This window comes from Perca flavescens, chromosome 7, assembly GCF_004354835.1.
Source record: "Perca flavescens isolate YP-PL-M2 chromosome 7, PFLA_1.0, whole genome shotgun sequence".
Classification (NCBI taxonomy): domain Eukaryota; kingdom Metazoa; phylum Chordata; class Actinopteri; order Perciformes; family Percidae; genus Perca; species Perca flavescens.
Window position 1 is genome coordinate 20,693,103 of NC_041337.1, and position 19,547 is coordinate 20,712,649.

The 19,547-nt window shown below is 43.1% G+C and overlaps 1 protein-coding gene across 1 annotated transcript; it reads left to right on the forward strand.

The window, feature by feature from the left end:
• Window positions 1–9,564: 9,564 nt before the first annotated feature.
• Window positions 9,565–12,780, forward strand: adora1b (adenosine A1 receptor b). Its single transcript, XM_028583731.1, has 2 exons — window positions 9,565–9,905; window positions 11,053–12,780. The coding sequence occupies exons 1-2, from the start codon at window positions 9,565–9,567 to the stop codon at window positions 11,855–11,857; spliced, it is 1,146 nt and encodes a 381-aa protein (XP_028439532.1). The 3' UTR covers window positions 11,858–12,780.
• The last annotated feature ends 6,767 nt before the right edge of the window (window positions 12,781–19,547 follow it).

The following is a 19,547-nucleotide window of genomic DNA, read 5'->3' on the forward strand; positions in this document are numbered from 1 at the left end:
AAGGGCTCAGTGTGTGTGTTGGTGTAAGTCAGTTGTGTGATGATATCGCTAAACACTGAAAATGTTATTTATGTATGTATTAATTCCTGCATTGGTATCTGTTGGCATAGAAACAAACATGAATTCCCATAGGCTGGTGGATGGGCGCATACATCAGTGCAGAACAAAGCTTCAAAATCAATTGCATGGCTGCCACATACACGTTGAGTGTCACAGGATCAAAAAGTAATCACTGAGAATTTCTTATGAAAATGCAAAGCCATGAAGCAATCAGCGTATGGAAATAGCGTATAAAAAGGACAACACATACTGTGTGTAAACTGTAACCTCTGAGCACAGTCACATCAATCTATCCTGGTGTCAAATGTGTTAGTAAATATTTATTATAATATCATTATTATAATTGGTAGATTTCAGAGGGAGGTCATATGTAACAGGACTGCCAATAAGAACATCCAAATTTGTGAACAAATCAACCAGTCAATTAAGAGTCAATCTGAAACACTTGATGATGGATGGATGGATGGAAAGTAAGTCAAAACTTAAGTACACCATCAGTGAAATGACAGTCTAGATAAGTTGATCAACAGTATGATTGTTTACATCCTAATCTCCCAAATTGCACTATTGTCTCTTACATTAAAACTCATTCATTTCCAATCTCCCCAATTATGCTGTCCTGTGATTTAAAAGCTCATGATAACCTGCTTCTATTAAATCAATCAAAGCTAAACCCAGTGAAGTCAATTTCAGTTTGAAGATGCGGGGCACAGTGCATTAAACTCATGACTGCCTTGATAATTTAATCATGACGATTCAAATACCAGACTAAAATGGTGCCTATACTCACAGTATAATTCACAAGGATTGTATCCCCTCCCGTCTGTGAAAGAAGCACTCACGTTGCAGAACACTTTTTATTGCCTGACGCTTTCCAGCACCCACACACAAGCAAGAATAATGCATTTCACATTTCTGTAATTATTTCCTGTCTTAGTTCCAATATTTAGACATCCCATTTGTGTAAACACACACACACACACACACACACACACACACACACACACACACACACACACACACACACCACTCTCCAAATGGTAATAATCCCAGATCTGCCACCACTCTGCTTCATTTGCAATATTGCTCTTAAATTGAAATGGCCAGTGGCCATAGAGTTCAGAGATTTATCTCATTAATAAACGCCTCCTCTCAGACCTTAGATGGTTAGCAAGGAACTCAGGGTTTGAAGAGGCAGAGGACCCTTTACAACTAATTTGCAGTTTCTCTTTCAGAGAGTGCAAAGAGGGTGAAGATGCCATAAAAAAATTAAAAGGCTAGAAAAGGGTGAAACAATTTGAACAAACCTCTTCTCCCTCCTTGTTTCTGACTCAAGTGGTTTGTTTTCAAGTATTACAGATAGTAATACATTTCCCCCCAGAGGCGATCCAATTTTAATACAGAGACCAAGAGAGTACTGGTTTTTGAATTGCCTACATGTCAACTGTGACTGCCAAGCCAAGGCAAGATACTGTCCATAATATGACCATGCAGCTATTTATATTTTCCCCAACAGCTTTTTACATGAAACACAGCATCTTATTCATGAAGATTTGTCATTGCTAGAGGCAGTTTTTACACTACGTGTTGGATATTTCAAAAGCTTCAGAGTAACGACATAACTCCCCTTTACATACAGTATGTACCGCTCTAAATTTTAGTCGGAGGATGCTTACGACTGAGAGGTGGTGAACAGGAAAAATGCTGCAGCAAGCCATGCAGGCTGGCAAGCATTGTGAATGTAGCACACATCCATTTAAGCAGAAGTACCCTGCCTCATTTATTCTGTGGGAGGTGCAGATGTTGGCCTCAAGGTTGGTCTTCTATACAAATACAGTAAAGTCATGAATTAACACACACACGCACGCACACACACACACACACACACACACACACACACACACACACACACACACACACACACACACACACACACACAGAAAAAACATGTTTCTGGAATTATACGTGGTATGACAAGAGGGAAAGGAGGAGGAATCAATACAAGATGCACAGAATGGAAAATCTGGAGCGTTTTCTTAAATTTTCTTGAGAATAACTGTATGGATGTGGATGGTTGGAGTGATAACTAGCTGGACCAAGGGTTTTTTTTTATTTGTTTTTTTTTAATAAATAATATAACATTCTCTTAATGCCTGTAGTGTGCCATCTGTACTGTACGGTGTTGAGATAAACAACGGCGGTATGTTTTTCATGTAAGCATACACCTTTGGACGTACAGACTTATGACTGTGGATACTACAGCTACTACATTTGATTCTTGGTCTTTTTTTCTGTTTTATGTTATGTGCCTTGTACTGTTTTTGTGTGTAAAATGTACAAAAATTTCAATAAATACATGGTTTAAAAAAAAAAAGAAGATGCACAGAAGCCAAGGATGGAATAGTAATCCTGAGGATTTAGTTCTATAATGTCACCACAATCAGTAGGTTTCTTTCTGGCAGAGTGAATGTACACAAATATTGTAACTTGATGGCTAACTCAGGAAATAAAGTCATTAAAATACAGGTCTACCTGAATGCTAAACTAAAGGTCACAGGGTCAATAAGTGTTTTTCCTTTTGATAGTGTGAATCTGCACATCAAATGCCATGTGCACGCAGTAGTTATTTTGGATGTACAGTAAGTTTTCTGCACAGAAACATGAATGGATGTGCCTAGGCAACCACATGATCTCCTCGCCAGAGCTCATTTAACAAACGCTGCGATGCCTGCATTCCGCCAATCAATACAGAGTTATTAGAACACAGCAATGAGGGGCATATCTTGTTTTCGAGAGAGCAACATTCAATATATTATGGATGACACAGGCTATAGACAATTATACAAACACTCAGGCTCACACTTTAGAGTAATCAGAATAAATTAGAAGATGAAATGCCTCCTACCCATCTAATCAGCACCATCCAGAATATGTTTGTGCATGATGCATTGTTCCCCAAAGTATGGCAGAGTCTGTTTATTGGCATCCAAACTGTTGATGCCTGTGCATGATAGACCATTGCACAGTCCCAGCCCAATTTCATTGTGCAGTAGAGACAGGAATCCAGAATTCAAACACCCAGTCTTTAGCATGCAGACTCTGCACACTGAATACTGGAGCCTCATGATATACCCTGCTATATAGAATTAGGCTTGATTATTAATTATTTCTTTTACAACACTGGATCCTGACAGCCTCCAAAATCACAGAGCCAACATCAAAGAAGCAGTGCACAACGTTCTCTTCCATAGAGAGCGAGCCAAAGTTACACGTTTGACCCAGTTTTCTTTCAGTCGTCAGGACGTGCATTTCCAGAGTCTTTTCAAAGGAACGTCAGAGTAAAGTGGGCTGACAACAGCAGTGCCTTTAAAAAAGAAAGATTCTGAATTGATAAATGCAAAATAGGTCACATCAAGTTCTTTGATTTGGGATTGACCACCCCTCTTAAATAGATTAGATTCAGAGTTTTGTCATTATCCCACACATTTTTCCACCTTACCCTCCATTTCCTTTGATCTCCTCTCACCTATCTAAGCGCTAGTTCAGAGCCCAAACCAATGCCTGTCTCCTACTCCTATCTAATTATATTCTTTCTCCCTTTCACGGATTCTCCACCAGTTTCCTCTGCATTGCCTTTATATGCGAGAAAGCCTTCACTACTGTTGAGACGAACAAGAACAAGAATCTGATTTCAATGGGGGAAGTGCTGACTTGTGTTTTTGAAAAACATAATTATTCAGGGCTGGCTTTATTCTTCTCACTTCCTGATTTAGTGTGAATTAATTAATTAATTAATTAATAGTGTGAGACTTGTTTTTGCAGTAATAAGCACATATGCAGAACATGACATTACACATTGTACTCCCCTAGTTATCAACTTTAGGAATTTGCAATCACCGGCTGATATAACATAGATCATCAATATTGCATGTGCAAGCTGTGATCATGGAAGGCATGTCATTGTACATGCTGCAATCACAGTGTTTCCAATTAGTGTTGTGCAGCATTAATAGGAGCACATGTTGGATAAAGACATTGAATATTCCCTCTCATTATCCAGTGGCCTTTTGATATGTGTGCAACCATGAGGAGAAATTGAGAATCTTTTCTACATTGTTAGCATTGGCTACTGGGCTCATGGGGGCCAAATGATGTCATAGCACTGAGAAGCACAACACAAGGTAAAGTCAACTCACCCACCGAAAACAAGATGTGGGTTACTCACTTCCATTCACACATTTGCCTACAAATAGCTCTGTTTTTAATTCTATGATTGGTGAGTAGGCGGCTGAAGAGCTTTTAACTGTGTGCAGACTGAATATTAAAAATATCAACATGCAAGGTGTAAATTATATATTTAACCTTTATATTTTGTGAGAGGCAGACATTGGCACTCGCTGCTGTCTGTTTTTCCATCTGTAGACGGATGTAGTGAAGAGCTGTGGGAGATGCAGAGGCTCAGTATTTCCACCACAGTAATCGTGTTTGGGGCTGGTGTTGGATGACATGAAGGTGCTTTCCCCACAGAGCTTACAGTATAATGGAGACCATGGGGTTGGGTTTATTTTTTCTGTTGGAGTGGTCCTCCTCTTCAAGTTTTAGCACACAGACAAACACACTCGTACACATGAAAAGTCAAAAACACACCTGGGAATCCCCTGTTATGCTCCAACTTTCTCCACTGAAAGGATAGATTTTTTTTAAAAGATAATTTTTTGGGGCTTTTTCCCTTTATTTCAGAGTGACAGTGGATAGACAGGAAAGGTGGGAGAGAGATGGGGGATGACACAGCAAAGGGTCGCAGGTCAGATTCGAACCCGGGCCACTACAAAGGCCTCAGCCTATATGGGGCGCATGCTCTTACTGGGTGAGCTAGAGGTCACCCCCACTGAAAGGATACTTACTTACTTTTCCATACAGATATCTAAGGAGGGAGATATTGTTAAAGGAATATGTTTGAGGAAATATGCTTATTTGTATTTTTTTGCAGAGAGTGAGATGAGAAGATCAATAACACTCCTATGTTTGTATGGTAAATAAAAGCTACAGCTTAGCATGAAGAACAAAATGGGGAAAAGCTAGCCCAGGTCTGTCCACAGGTAACTAAATCTGCCAACCACCACTTCTAAAGCTCACTAAATCACGTTATATCTTGTTTGTTACAAAACCGAAGTGTAAAGACGACGTAGTTTTCCACGATACAGACATTATCAGCAAGTTAGCAAATAAGTACATTTCCTTGCTGAACCCCTCCTTTAACTTTATAATTCCTTGTTAGTTTCTGAGGATTTATTGTAGGGGGTTTAACGATCTGAGGTGGACTTTACAGCTGCCCGCAATATCCAAAAAATGGTACAGCTTATTGGTATTTAAAAAATAAAAAATAAAGCTACATTTAAATAAAATAAAGAGAATTTGTATTTTTTCACCAAAATTTCTATATTCCTGGCAGGGTGAAGAAGGCTTTGAAACAGCATGTAGACCATCATGTAGGGAGATAACATTTGCAAAAAGCAAAATTGAATGGTTTAATGAATTGAAATAATTTTGAAACAATCATGTCTTTGTATTTGATGCACAGATGGGCAGTCCAAAATTAGTTCTAAAATCCTGGCTCCTCCGACCCTGCTAGTAAAATATAGTATTTGACAAAACCTTATCAGCAGGTCAAACTAACAGACTCACGCATCAAAACATCCCAGTTTTGATCAAGGAGGGCTTTTTGTATGATACCAGACAGCGAGCTGCCGGACTAGCTGTTGACATTTTTCATTTTCACTCTGTTGGCTCAAGCTTCAAGTGTGTCTGGTGGTTAATTTCATGGGCATGCTGTGAATGACGACGAGCAGGCGAAATGATGTGGGTCAACCAGCTGGCAGCCCTGAGAGGAGCTCTTAGCTGTGTTTTTATTATGGAAGAAAATCCAAGTATACCAAAGTTTTTCCTGTACAGTATATGATTATGTCCTCGAGATGAGACTCAATGGTTAGGATTCCAACTAGCTTAACTGTGTTTTTGAAATGCAGCCCAAAATCTGGGTCACATGCATAATGCAAAATGTAATAATGACAAATGACAACTTTTGTCCTGCAAATGTGCAGTTATATTTCTATCCATAAAGTCACCTGTTTAATGTGATGAAATCTATTTTTCTATGCCTTGTGTAGATGTCCTCACTCTCTGTTGTGCACAGTTGTTTACCTCAACAACAACAACAACAACAACAACAACAACAACAACAACAACTTTAATTTTATGATATTAATATGAATTGTGTAGAGGAAACAAGCTGAGTTAATTGCTGTGTTAACAAATAGCTTTCATGGAAAATCTTACTAAAATCGTTTTAAAAATCAGTTTTTTTTCCCTCTGTGATGCACCACTTTCTAGAGAATTTCCATGTTAATTACATAGGGCCACATCCATTCCCAGCAGCTATGATACTTTAGAGGCTGTTCGTGTGCTTGTTGTTGTCCAGGGGATACATGGTAGTGCTGATGTGTTCTCAAATTGCATCCTATCTGACATTTTCATTGAAGGTCTCCTGGACTTGTAATAACACTGCAGTTGTATTGCTTGATGGCCCCAGTCTTGTTTGAAATGACAAAACTGTTTTCCTGTAAGGATCCTGGCTAATAGGTCTTTTTTTATCAGTTTTAATAATGTTGTTGCCGTCTGGGTCAGCTGTCCGCTGAGAATACCACTGCAGTGCATCGCTGGGCCTTTTTGTTAATGACTGAGCAATATTGTTTTTGAACCCAGTTCAGCAGAAAAGATACTGGGGAAGAAGACGCTATGTTATCTTTTCAAATTCGAATATGGACATGGCTCAGTGCTTGGTTCTTCCTCCAGGCAGTTGAAGCTTTCACATAAATTATGCTCAGAACAAAAAGGTTGATGTGTGCTTTACAGGGGTTTGTGAGGGCGTTGCACTGTGACTGTGCCCATTAGTGGGTCTTTCTGTCATCTATCGGAATGATACACGTTTAATTAAGAGGTTTTTGTTAAAAGCAGTCAACCTCACAACTGAGCAGCTTTCTTTTCACCAGTCAAAATCCTCTGAGCTGGGTGAAGGCCAAGTAGAACTGTAGACATTTGTAACTGCTGAGATATCTTTGATTCTGGACAGGAAAAGAGCACCAAGCGGTAGAATCTCATAAAACAGAAGCAGACTGCACTTCACTGGTTACACATCCCCAAATGGCAAAATCTGACAATAGGTTACTGAAGCATTTCCTGACTCTGTGGATACGGCAGAACAGTTTGTCATGGAAGCACTTCAGGTTTGTTCATTGAAATTCATCCTGAAAGACCTGGATAGTAAGAAAAGGCAAGATATTTTAGGAGGTCTTTAGGAAATAAAGGGAAGGTTTATACTTCACACATCATCAGGTTGCAGACATGTCCTGAGTGAAAACACTGACATGAACAAGCACAATCAGCATTATGAGGTCTGTGTTGGCCATGTACGACTGTGTTCCCTGCTCTAACTCTCTAAAAGGATAAACACATAAGAAAACAGCCAAAAATGATGTATGCCAGATCCCTTTGCTACTCTCAACCAAGGTTTGACGTACTATAACAGTGGGATTTGTATACTGACTGACATCTGATTGTAAAAGTGGAAGGAAAAGCAATCTGGACGGTGAGGCTTATTTTAAAACAATCTGTCAGATTTGTCAGCCATATCGGCCTAAGTGTGTTAGCTCACACCATTTGCTCTATAAAGACTGACATCTCATGCATTTCCACCATGCATATGCTCATTAAAATCACCAGTGTGTCTTATGCCAATCACCGCAAGCGGACCATATGGCTGCTTCCTTCCTCGGTGTATGCTGGCTGACCTCTATGCCCCACGCTGATGTCTCTGGCTATAACACTGGTCACAGATGGAAACTGTCTTCAGCAGAGCTCTTGCTAACTGTTGGCCATCCTGCCATCACACACAGTCTCAGGGTGTGAACGTTGACAACAGTATTACCTTTTTGTTTTTGTTCTACCCTGAATTACAGCTGAAATCCAGGACTTCCACCTGCATTCTTCCATATTACATAAGTTACAGTGAGTGAGCGCAGTGCACCATCTGGCCTCCACATTCAGTCTACACAGGCATTCCTGCTCGAATGTGAAAATAGAGCTCCTGCAATGGTCAGAGAGCTCACGTAGCTGCCTGCTGTCACTCCTGTATGCTTGGCTGCTCAAGGATCATTGTGTGGTTCTCAGAAAGCATCAGGACGAGTTGTTGTGTCACTGGGATCCTGCTTCTGAATGCTCAAAGTCAGGTGGCAGGAGATATATTGAGGCTGATCAATATATCTAAATCAGTCAATAAGGTTTCCAGTTATGTTGTAATATGTTTCTTAGTAGTTTGGAGGATATGGCTGGCCTCAGGCTCAGAGCGGAAGTCTTTGAAGTCTGAGGCACATGAATATATTTAGAATGACCTGAATATCTATGCTTCTTTGAGGTGTTTTGAATCAAATGAATTGTATGTTGGCAAACTGAGGGATTTGCATTGTGCACTTCCATAATTGTGCCACTGTTTTCCTAGTCCCTTATCACTAGGGATTGCCATTTTCATAGCTTTATCTGTGTTATTTTCTGTCAACTGTGGCAGTGCACTGCCTCACTGCTTATCAGAACAATAGGCAACCGAGCAAGGTCCATTAGCATTTGTAAGGGCGTGGGAGAAAGGCGTGCCTGGCATAAGATAGAAAATGAAAGTGAGTTCAAATCACCTCTGCACTACCTGCCTTCCTTGGGATTGTCCCGCGAAAGGCTACAGCGGTATTTCATAATTTTTGCATTGAAAATAAAGCATTCGCACCAACCAAAGGAAATAGATGGACTCCGAGTGAAACCAAGATTATATAGTTTACCGAAACAAACACAACGCATCTGAATGGAACAAAAGAAAGGCGAGAAAATCACACAGCTATATTCGTCAACAGCATTATTGCTCTTACTGGAAGCACAGTGAAGGGGAGAGAAAGAGGGAGCAGCCGCCTGCGCAGGAGCTGCAACTGCGCGCGTTCATCCAAAAGATATAGCTTTTTTTTTTCTTTTTCTTTTTAAACCCGCTTTGTTAAATAAAAAACGTAGACTGATGAAGATGAAGCGCCCGCTTGGATAAATCGGAGCGTGTGGGAAGGATGCGTCTCTTCTTAGGAGCAGGTGTATTCAGCCAAGTGGAGGCGCAAGGCACAGAGCAGGAGCGATGCACAACAGCCACCGAACCACAACACCTGCTCCAAAGGAAAAACCCTCATGCTTAGATAGCCTACGCTACTGGTCAATGCGCTTCTTCCCCTCAAAATAACTCGTTTTTTTTCTTGCAACTTATCAGGAGAATGTGGGCACCGTGAAACTGATGGACGCACAGCTTATTTGGAAAATACTGTAGTGAGAAAAGAAATAATAATCAAGGACTGCTCTGTCTGCTTCTCTTAAGGCTGCTTCACTGAAATCCTGTTATTATCGAGGACAGAATCATCTGCAAAGATGCCCGTACAACTTTTATCAGCGGAGTCGCTCTACATAGGAATGGAGGTGCTGATTGCAGTGGCGTCTGTAATCGGTAACGTGATGGTGGTTTGGGCGGTGAAAATTAATAAGTCGTTGCGAGATAACACGTTTTGTTTCATCGTCTCCCTGGCTCTGGCGGATATTGCAGTGGGAGCCCTCGTCATCCCTTTGGCCATTACTATCAGCATCGGACTCCAAACTCACTTTTACAGCTGCCTGCTCGTAGCGTGCACGGTGCTGGTGCTGACGCAAAGTTCAATCCTGGCCCTACTGGCTATTGCAATTGACCGCTATCTCAGGGTCAAGATCCCGACCAGGTAATGAGGTTTTTCGCAACATGAAAATGAAGAGAGGCCACGTGGACACGTGACAGTGATCTTGATAAGAATGGTGCTGATGATGACAGGGTTTTAACAGAAGTCACTACCGTTCCACTTCTGTGCTCATGGGCATTGATTTCCTCATGGGTCTTGTTTCACTTCACATGATGCTTCCATACTGCCATTCCCTTTTTATGCATATAGTAGATCTGACTCACCAGTATTGACATGACAGCTAACCAGGGCACAGCTGATCAACCAACAGCTTTTTATTAGTCTCTCTGTCCTGAGAGATGCTAATATGTGTGGAAGAGTAGCACAGGTACAGAATTAGTATGATGGCTGTAGGAAAAATGTGTTTTCTGTGTTCCTCTAGGGCACAACAAAGGTCAGGTTTGCTGTCAATGATTCCATATCTCTCTTTGTATTTGAGGCCACCAGTGGTTTATAATTTCGGGCTGAAACAAAAGACTAAGCAGCGGTGCTATAAAGGCAGAAAAGATAAGCTTAGTAGAAGAGGGGAATTTATATTGTCTGATAGCCTTGAACTGTAATATCCTGTCTAAGAATCAACTTAATCTTCATTCCTAAGCTTTTTATTACTTATAAAACCAACCAAGCTTTATGGTGTTTGCTACAACATTTTTTACAGTGAGTCCTTGTGTTATTTAAATCAGAAATTCTCTAAAAATCACTAAGCAGTTGCTACTGCCACTCCTTTCCCACAACTTCTATTTTTTATCAAGAGGGAGGATTCCTCCCCAGACATTGCCACTATCAATTATTAGTTATCCGAAAGGGAGCAACATGAGCAGGATTAGGCAGCTGTTTCCCTGCCTCAGGCTGAGTCTCTCTGTACATTTCTTGGTGATATGGACAGTAGTGATAATATTTTACAGCCTCTGCACCTTTAATCTCCTTAAGGGTTTGCAGGCACTGTTTTGTTCGAGTGGAAATATGTGCTGCAAGGAAATGTGTGTAACATGTCCAGGGGCGTTTAGTTTGAATGGTAACTCTTTTTTCTGAATCACACCTTTTGTCAGCCCAGGGACACTTTACAAAATGAAAAATAAAGTAAATAAAGCCTGCATGTCCTGACAGCGCTGTGAGAGAAAGTGCTGACATTATACTGTGTTGTCTGTAGGTACAAGCGAGTGGTGACCCCTCGGCGAGCGGGGCTGGCAGTGGTGATATGCTGGATGGTGGCCTTCATCGTGGGGCTCACCCCCATGTTAGGCTGGAACAACCTGAAGCGCCTCCAGCAGAATGGCTCCATCAGCTCTGATCTCATTATCACCTGCCAGTTCGAGACCGTCATCAGCATGGACTACATGGTATATTTCAACTTTTTCGGCTGGGTGTTGCCGCCGTTGCTGTTCATGCTGGTCATCTACGCAGAGATCTTCTACATGATCCACAAGCAGCTTAACAATAAGAAGTTCACCACCAGTCACACAGACCCCAACAAGTACTATGACAAGGAGCTGAATCTGGCCAAATCTCTGGCTCTGGTTCTTTTTCTCTTTGCCATCAGCTGGCTCCCCCTCCACATCATCAACTGCATCACGCTTTTCTGCTCTTCTCAGTGTGAGAAGCCCATGGTCCTCGTCTACATTGCCATCCTGCTCACTCATGGCAACTCTGCTGTCAACCCAATTATCTACGCTTTCCGTATTAAAAAGTTCCGCATGGCCTTCAGGAAAATCTGGCAGCAATACTTCTGCTGCAAGGACACACCAGCTCTGGAGATTCAGCCCAGCGACAGGAAAGAGATGCCCAATCCAGAACCACAGCAGGCTACACCACCACAGCCCCCTCAGAAGGAAATCCAAAAATCTAATCCTCAACAGCCAACACCACCTGAGCAGCAGCAGCAGCTGGACCATAGGACCGAACCACCCCAACAATCTAAAGAACATCCGCCCTTACCGGAGCACAATGCAGTCTAAGCCAAGGAACAGAGTTGATCGCTGGCTGGGAAAGTAATAAGCACTGGTTCTCTCCTCATTTGAATGTAGTCTAATGAGGAGCATCATGTCTTACAATGCTCTAGTGACTGAGGCGATCATTTATTCAAATACTGGAAGATCATTTATCTTTACTCAGGAGGAGTGGATTTAGTGAGCAAAAAATGTTATCTGAACAAAAGGTTATCTATTAACTTGCAATAATGGAAATCTTTTTGAAAGTGACTGTCTAAGTAACAGACTAAAGACAAGCTTTTAACTGCTCATTATGATCAAACAGTTGGTGTGAACATCACAAAATGTGCAATATAAGTTATTGTGGTTGGTCAGTATCAGATTATCAAATGTTATACCTTGCTAAAGAATGAAAGTTTATACGTTCAAAAGAGCAGGTTCATCTTACTACTGTAATACTGTGTGTATGTTTAAACTGACGGTGGCTGAAGAATATGAATGTAATGGTAATGTAAATAAGAGACTACAGCAGCACAGCTTTGAACGCTCATCTCTTCTTCAGGGTCTTAATTGCACAACAGTGGTAGCGCAAGCAGAACTATGGGAGAGATTTTTGCAGCAACGCTGTGTGTGTGTGCTGATAGAAGGGTTTTGTAGTCTCTTAACTCTTCTCCACTAGAGCCGAGTCCCTCAGTGGACCCAGCAGCACTGATCCATTACTGAGGAGATGGACAGGGATAAGAAGCAAGCGGCTGGAGGAAATGGGAGGTTTTAACCTTGTAGAAGCTGCGTGCAGGAGACTCGCATCTACAGGACCACAGCTAGTCATGTGGAAGAAAGACGAGATGCACTTAAAGCTCATGTTTATCCAGCCTCCATGCCAGCTGGTGCTGGAAGCTGGGTTTTCCTTCTTCTTTTTTCGCTAAATGGACATATGATAACCATAACACAATTTACCACTATGAACAGTTGCTTTCATGGCCTTACTCAGTATTTTAATTACTTTGTAGTATGGACTAGACTGCAAAAGACAACCAAAAGATTGTGAGTATCTAAACTACACTGTAAGCTCAACATTTTGCATAATGCCAAACTGGAGCACCTGTCGTAATTAAACAATGTTCAATGCCACTGACATAAAAACACTGTTTGAGTATGTAAAGTAATTCTGTTTTGTCTCTTGTAAAGACTCAGAGCTCTGGCCAAGTCAGTTCACTGATGTTCTCTTATGTGTGTGACAATCTCTTATGTAAGTTTACGACATTTTCCATTGCAGTCTTGACAAGCATCTCTCGGAAATGAACATTTGGCAGTGAACATTTTGATGATCCCATTGCCGCCGAGAAAGCAGAATCCTTAATGCAATCTGCAGTAGCAATAATTTGATTTTTCTCTACAGTGTTTAGGCCAAGTGGACTGTACATAACACATACTTAAGGATAAAGAGGATAAATACATGTATAACATAATGTTCCTTTAGGTCATGATATTTAAAACCTATGTTTACAGTTTTTATTCTAATAGAATAGAGAATTATACATATTTGTGATATTATAATATTATTTCATAGTTAGAATGACTTCTGGTGCAAATGTGACTACTGCGCACACGGTCCAACCCTGTCTCCAAGAGATAACGTTTATATACAACTAATTTGCAACAGTAACAGCAACCAAATGGATTATGTTTTCTATTAACATTAATGTGGAAATATCAAGTCACAGAAATGTTGATACTAAACATATAAGAAAATGTTCACTGACAATGTCTTTAATGTTTTCCACCAAAATATCCGATACGGCAATATCTGCCAAAACCACGATCCACAGACAGGGAGTCTGGATGCAAAGCCCAGACGTTGGTGTCAAAATCCTGACCTTTGTATCCTCCTGAATCTACAGGCCCCCTTAACTCTATAACGGTTTATAGCGTCTTTCAGCTCATTGTTTGGGTTATGGGGCCAGCAAACTGATTTGGTTTAGTCTCACCGCCCTCATCTCATCTTTCCAGCTGAAGCAAGCTGCTATTTCAGACAAACCTCAGCACCTAACTGGTGATGAAATTTGAGCATTTTGCAGCTAAGGAGCCAGATATTTTTCTCAAGAGTGAATATTGGACTTGCATTCATAACCTGGCCATAAACATGACTCCAAATGAATGTTTATTTTGCTCTGTATCTGCTGGTTGTAATAAACAGCTCTTTGCTAACAATTTTCCAATATCGACTTAAAAGGTGACAATATGTTAATGTTGCCTTTACATCTTGTTCCTCCTTCCCCTAAGTGGACAAAAGAAACAGGTATTGCAGGTTTACAGGTAGGCACTAACAGCCGTTATCAATCTGTACTTTCCTCACATGGTCAGCACTTCCTGTATGTTAAATGAGGATATGCTCAAGTGCACTTATTCAGTTTTCAATTTTCTACCTATAAAGTCCTCCTGACAAGTCATCACTTTCTCAGCTGTAATTATTCCACAGCAAGCCCTGGATATCTCAACTTTCTATTGGTACCTTGCTGCAGCTTGGCAGCGCTGACAAAATTCTCATTACCGCTGCAATAATGCAGTGAGTGGCTCTTAGATAACAGTTGAGAGTTGTCGCAGCTCTGACAACCCATTTCTTCTCTCAGTGTATAAGTTCCTTTGATATTTGGCAATGTATAAAGTTCCTGGAACGACCATGTTATTCTAGTGAGTACTGCTGCTCACTCTCGCTGTGTGAGGTCTCCATCTCTCAAGTTGCCAACAGATTCACTTCAGTGTCCTCTTTCAGATACAAGTTGCAGCAGAAAATATATGTGCATGTTCATATGATATAGTGCTGAGCAGAAAGCTTTTATAAATCAATAGTCTGGTTCGATATTAGGAATGTTTTACATACAGTGTAACACTTATTCAGTCTTGGAGGCTATTCTTATCATGTTGGCTTGTTTTTCTGGGCAAAGATGCTGAGTTTCAAGGAAGGATTAAATATCAAGTCGAAAGAGGCTTCAGCTTTGTATTTCCAACAGAACAGCAGAGGTGACCTTTCCCTGCAGCGACCTACTGTCCTTGGGGCTAATGTGGGTGCTAACCGCATATCCTGAGGGAAGGAGAGAGGCCTCTCTTTTTACCACTTCATATTCCTGTTCTTCAGTGTAACCAGGATCAGGGTGGAGCAACTTTGTGTTTTATGTTGTGACACATCTGTATCTATTATATTTGCATTAGATGAGGTACATGTCTTGGTAAACATTTGCAAGGGAAATTCTCTGGAAAATGTGAAAAAGAGTGATGTGTTTGGGAATGAATGCAAACTAATGTAATGCAAAGTATTGTAATAACAAGAGAGCAAGTGTCCTCCAGTGTACCTGCCATGGTCCCTTCTGGTGAAGTGCACCTATATGGATAATAATATTAATATTTCTTCAGAATGGTTTGTTTCAACCATTTTTCAGGTCAATATTTAGTTCTGTACATTAGCTCAAGATCTAACCAAAAACGACCTTCCAATCTGCCAAAGACTCCCTCTATTTCCACTATAGGGCAGGCTGATGGGGAAATGCATTGCATGATATTTATGTCCCAGTAAAGGGCTTTTTTCATTAAAAATGGAGGAGCAGTTTGATCTACCTGGGCTCTGGTCTGGCGTCATGAATAAGCAAGGGTGTTGTGCCCCTGGTGCTGCTGCACAACAGGAAAAACAAGCCTCCTTGTCAGAACACTTTATATAACACAACATCTGTCTTAGGGAACAGCTGTAACACAGCTCCAATGCAGAGCTTTAAAGGATAAAGGAAGGATAACACACACGTAAAAGAAGCACTACAGTATGATGGTGTTATACAGTAAGGCACAGAACAATATTCACTATCACATCAGATACGGCTGATTGTAGGCATTCTTCTGCATATGTGATTTTACAGGAAAGCAATCAGTCATAAAACAAGGCCACCAATTCTGCCTTTGCTGAAAGAGCATCTGTGTCATACCAATCTGTGTTATGATACAGCAATGTGGGAACATCAATTCCTATTTGGCATAGCAGCTAATGAAAGGCTGCATCCAAACTGATGTGCATAAAAATGCGAAGATGCACACAAAAAAAGAGTGGGTGCAAATTTGCAGCAGATGGAAAATCTGCATGCAATAACAACTGAACATATTAATTATATTATTAATATATCATTATAATATAGATATATAATTATAATTAAGATATAATGATATGGAACAGATTTTAGATCAACAGTTACAATATAGCAAAGCAATTACACAGAGCAGATGAACTGCCATCTTCTTCAGCTGTGAATGTAACCTAAAGGTGTTGCAATCAATAATATTTTACAATGCTTCAGAAACGGTTTCCTCCCATCCATCCATCCATCCATCTTCGTCCGCTTATCCGGTGTCGGGTCGCGGGGGGAGCAGCTCCAGCAGGGGACCCCAAACTTCCCTTTCCCGAGCAACATTAACCAGCTCCGACTGGGGATCGGCGTTCCCAGGCCAGGTTGGAGATATAATCCCTCCACCTAGTCCTGGGTCTTCCCCGAGGCCTCCTCCCAGCTGGACGTGCCTGGAACACCTCCCTAGGGAGGCGCCCAGGGGGCATCCTTACCAGATGCCCGAACCACCTCAACTGGCTCCTTTCGACGCAAAGGAGCAGCGGCTCTACTCCGAGCTCCTCACGGATGACTGAGCTTCTCACCCTATCTCTAAGGGAGACGCCAGCCACCCTCCTGAGGAAACCCATTTCGCCGCTTGTACCCTGGATCTCGTTCTTTCGGTCATGACCCAGCCTTCATGACCATAGGTGAGGGTAGGAGCGAAAACTGACCGGTAGATCGAGAGCTTTGCCTTCTGGCTCAGCTCTCTTTTTCGTCACAACGGTGCGATAGATTGAATGCAATACCGCACCCGCTGCGCCCGATTCTCCGACCAATCTCCCGCTCCATTGTCCCCTCACTCGCGAACAAAACCCCAAGGTACTTGAACTCCTTCACTTGGGGTAAGGACTCATTCCCTACCTGGAGAAGGCATTCCATCGGTTTCCTGCTGAGAACCATGGCCTCCGATTTAGAGGTGCTGATCCTCATCCCAACCGCTTCACACTCGGTTGCGAACCGATCCAGTGAGTGCTGAAGGTCGCAGGCCGATGATGCCATCAGGACCACATCATCTGCAAAGAGCAGCGATGAGATCCCCAGCCCACCAAACTGCAACCCCTCCCCACCCCGACCACGCCTCGATATCCTGTCCATAAATATTACAAACAGGATTGGTGACAAAGCGCAGCCCTGGCGGAGGCCAACCCTCACCTGAAACGAGTCCGACTTACTACCGAGAACCCGGACACAGCTCTCACTTTGGTCATACAGAGATTGGATGGCCCTGAGTAGAGACCCCCTCACCCCATACTCCCCGCAGCACCTCCCACAGTATCTCCCGGGGACCCGGTCATACGCCTTCTCCAAATCCACAAAACACATGTAGACCGGTTGGGCATACTCCCAGGCTCCCTCCAGGATCCTTGCGAGAGTGAAGAGCTGGTCCGTTGTTCCACGACCAGGACGGAATCCGCATTGTTCCTCCTCAACCCGAGGTTCGACTATCGGCCGAACCCTCCTTTCCAGCACCTTGGAGTAGACTTTACCAGGGAGGCTGAGAAGTGTGATACCCCTATAATTGGCACACACACCCTCTGGTCCCCCTTTTAAAAAAGAGGAACCACCACCCCAGTCTGCCACTCCTTTGGCACCGTCCCAGACTTCCACGCAATGTTGAAGAGGCGTGTCAACCAGGACAGCCCCTCCACACCCAGAGCCTTGAGCATTTCTGGACGGATCTCATCAATCCCCGGGCTTTGCCACTGTGTAGTTGTTTGACTACATCAGTGACTTCCGCCTGGGAAATCGACGACAATCCCCGTTATCCTCCAGCTCTGCCTCTAACATAGAGGGCGTATTAGTCGGATTCAGGAGTTCCTCAAAGTGCTCCCTCCACCGCCCTATTACCTCCTCAGTGGAGGTCAACAGTGTCCCATCCTTACTGTACACAGCTTGGATGGTTCCCCCTTCCCCTCCTGAGGTGGCGAACAGTTTTCCAGAAACACTTTGGTGCCGACCGAAAGTCCTTCTCCATGTCTTCTCCAAACTTCTCCCACACCCGCTGCTTTGCCTCTTTCACGGCAGAGGCTGCAGCCCGCCGGAACCCGCCGGTGCCCTGCAACTGCCTCCGGAGTCCTCCGAGATAACATATCCCGGAAGGACTCCTTCTTCAGTCGGACGGCTTCCCTGACCACTGGTGTCCACCACGGTGTTCGTGGGTTACCGCCCCTTGAGGCACCTAAGATCCTAAGACCACAGCTCCCGCCGCAGCTTCAGCAATGGAAACTTTGAACATTGTCCACTCGGGTTCAATGCCCCCAGCCTCCACAGGGATGCACGAAAAGCTCCGCCCGGAGGTGTGAGTTGAAAGTCTGTCGGACAGGGGCCTCCTCCAGACGTTCCCAATTTACCCCGCACTACACGTTTGGGCTTACCAGGTCTGTCCAGAGTCTTCCCCACCCCCTGACCCAACTCACCACCAGATGGTGATCGGTTGACAGCTCTGCCCCTCTCTTCACCCGAGTGTCCAAAACATACGGCCTCAGATCAGATGAAACGATTATGAAATCGATCATTGACCTTGGCCCTAGGGTGCTCTGGTACCAGGTACACTTATGAGCATCCCTATGTTCGAACATGGTGTTCGTTATAGACAATCCATGACTAGCACAGAAGTCCAACAACAAACAACCACTCTGGTTTAGATCAGGGAGGCCGTTCCTCCCAATCACGCCCTCCAGGTGTCTCCATCATTGCCCACGTGTGCGTTGAAGTCCCCCAGCAGAACAATGGAGTCCCCCACTGGAGCCCCATGCAGGACTCCAGTCAAGGTCTCCAAGAAGGCCGAATACTCCGAACTCCTGTTTGGTGCATATGCACAAACAACAGTCAGAGTTTTCCCCCACAACCCGCAGGCGTGGGGAGGCGACCCTCTCGTCCACCGGGTAAACTCCAACACAGGGCGCTCAGCCGGGGCTTGTGAGTATCCCCACACCCGCCCGGCGCCTCACACCCTGGGCAACTCCGGAGAAGAAAAGAGTCCAACCCCTATCCAGGAGTATGGTTCCAGAACCGAGACTGTGCGTAGAGGTAAGCCCCACCAGATCTAACCGGTAGCGCTCCACCTCCCGCACCAGTTCCGGCTCCTTCCCCCACAGAGAGGTGACGTTCCACGTCCCCAGAGCCAGCGTCTGCCGCCCGGGTCTGGTCCGTCGAGGCCCCTGACCTTCACTGCCACCCATGTTTCCTCCCACTCACTGAAAACAGCAATAAGAGCTCACAGCATGTGTGACAACCCTTCAATAAAACAGCATTAGGGTTCTACAAGTACACTAATTTTCCCCAACAATCAATTATTCAGGCTTCTTACAACAACATCAATATTTTAGCTCATTTTTTATCAAATCTCTGCCTCAGGAGGTATTTTGAAAAAAACAGCCTTGAAGTTATAAGGTTGTAAAATGTAGGGGGAGATTGGCTCCTGTGTGAACCCACACTTTAGAGAAGATGCAAATAATGGTCCCAGGATTTCATTTAAAAAATAAGAGATGGTGTTATGCTTTGTTAAGTGGCATAATTAACTTCCCTCGGTAAAAGAGAGGTTTTCCTTATACTGGCTGTTAAACATTGAT

Bases quoted from the DNA above. Each gene is read 5' to 3' on its own strand.
- adora1b (XM_028583731.1), top strand. From the start codon at position 9,565: ATGCCCGTACAACTTTTATCAGCGGAGTCGCTCTACATAGGAATGGAG. The intron at 9,906-11,052 runs GTAATGAGGTTT...TGTTGTCTGTAG, and splicing joins AGGGTCAAGATCCCGACCAG to GTACAAGCGAGTGGTGACCC.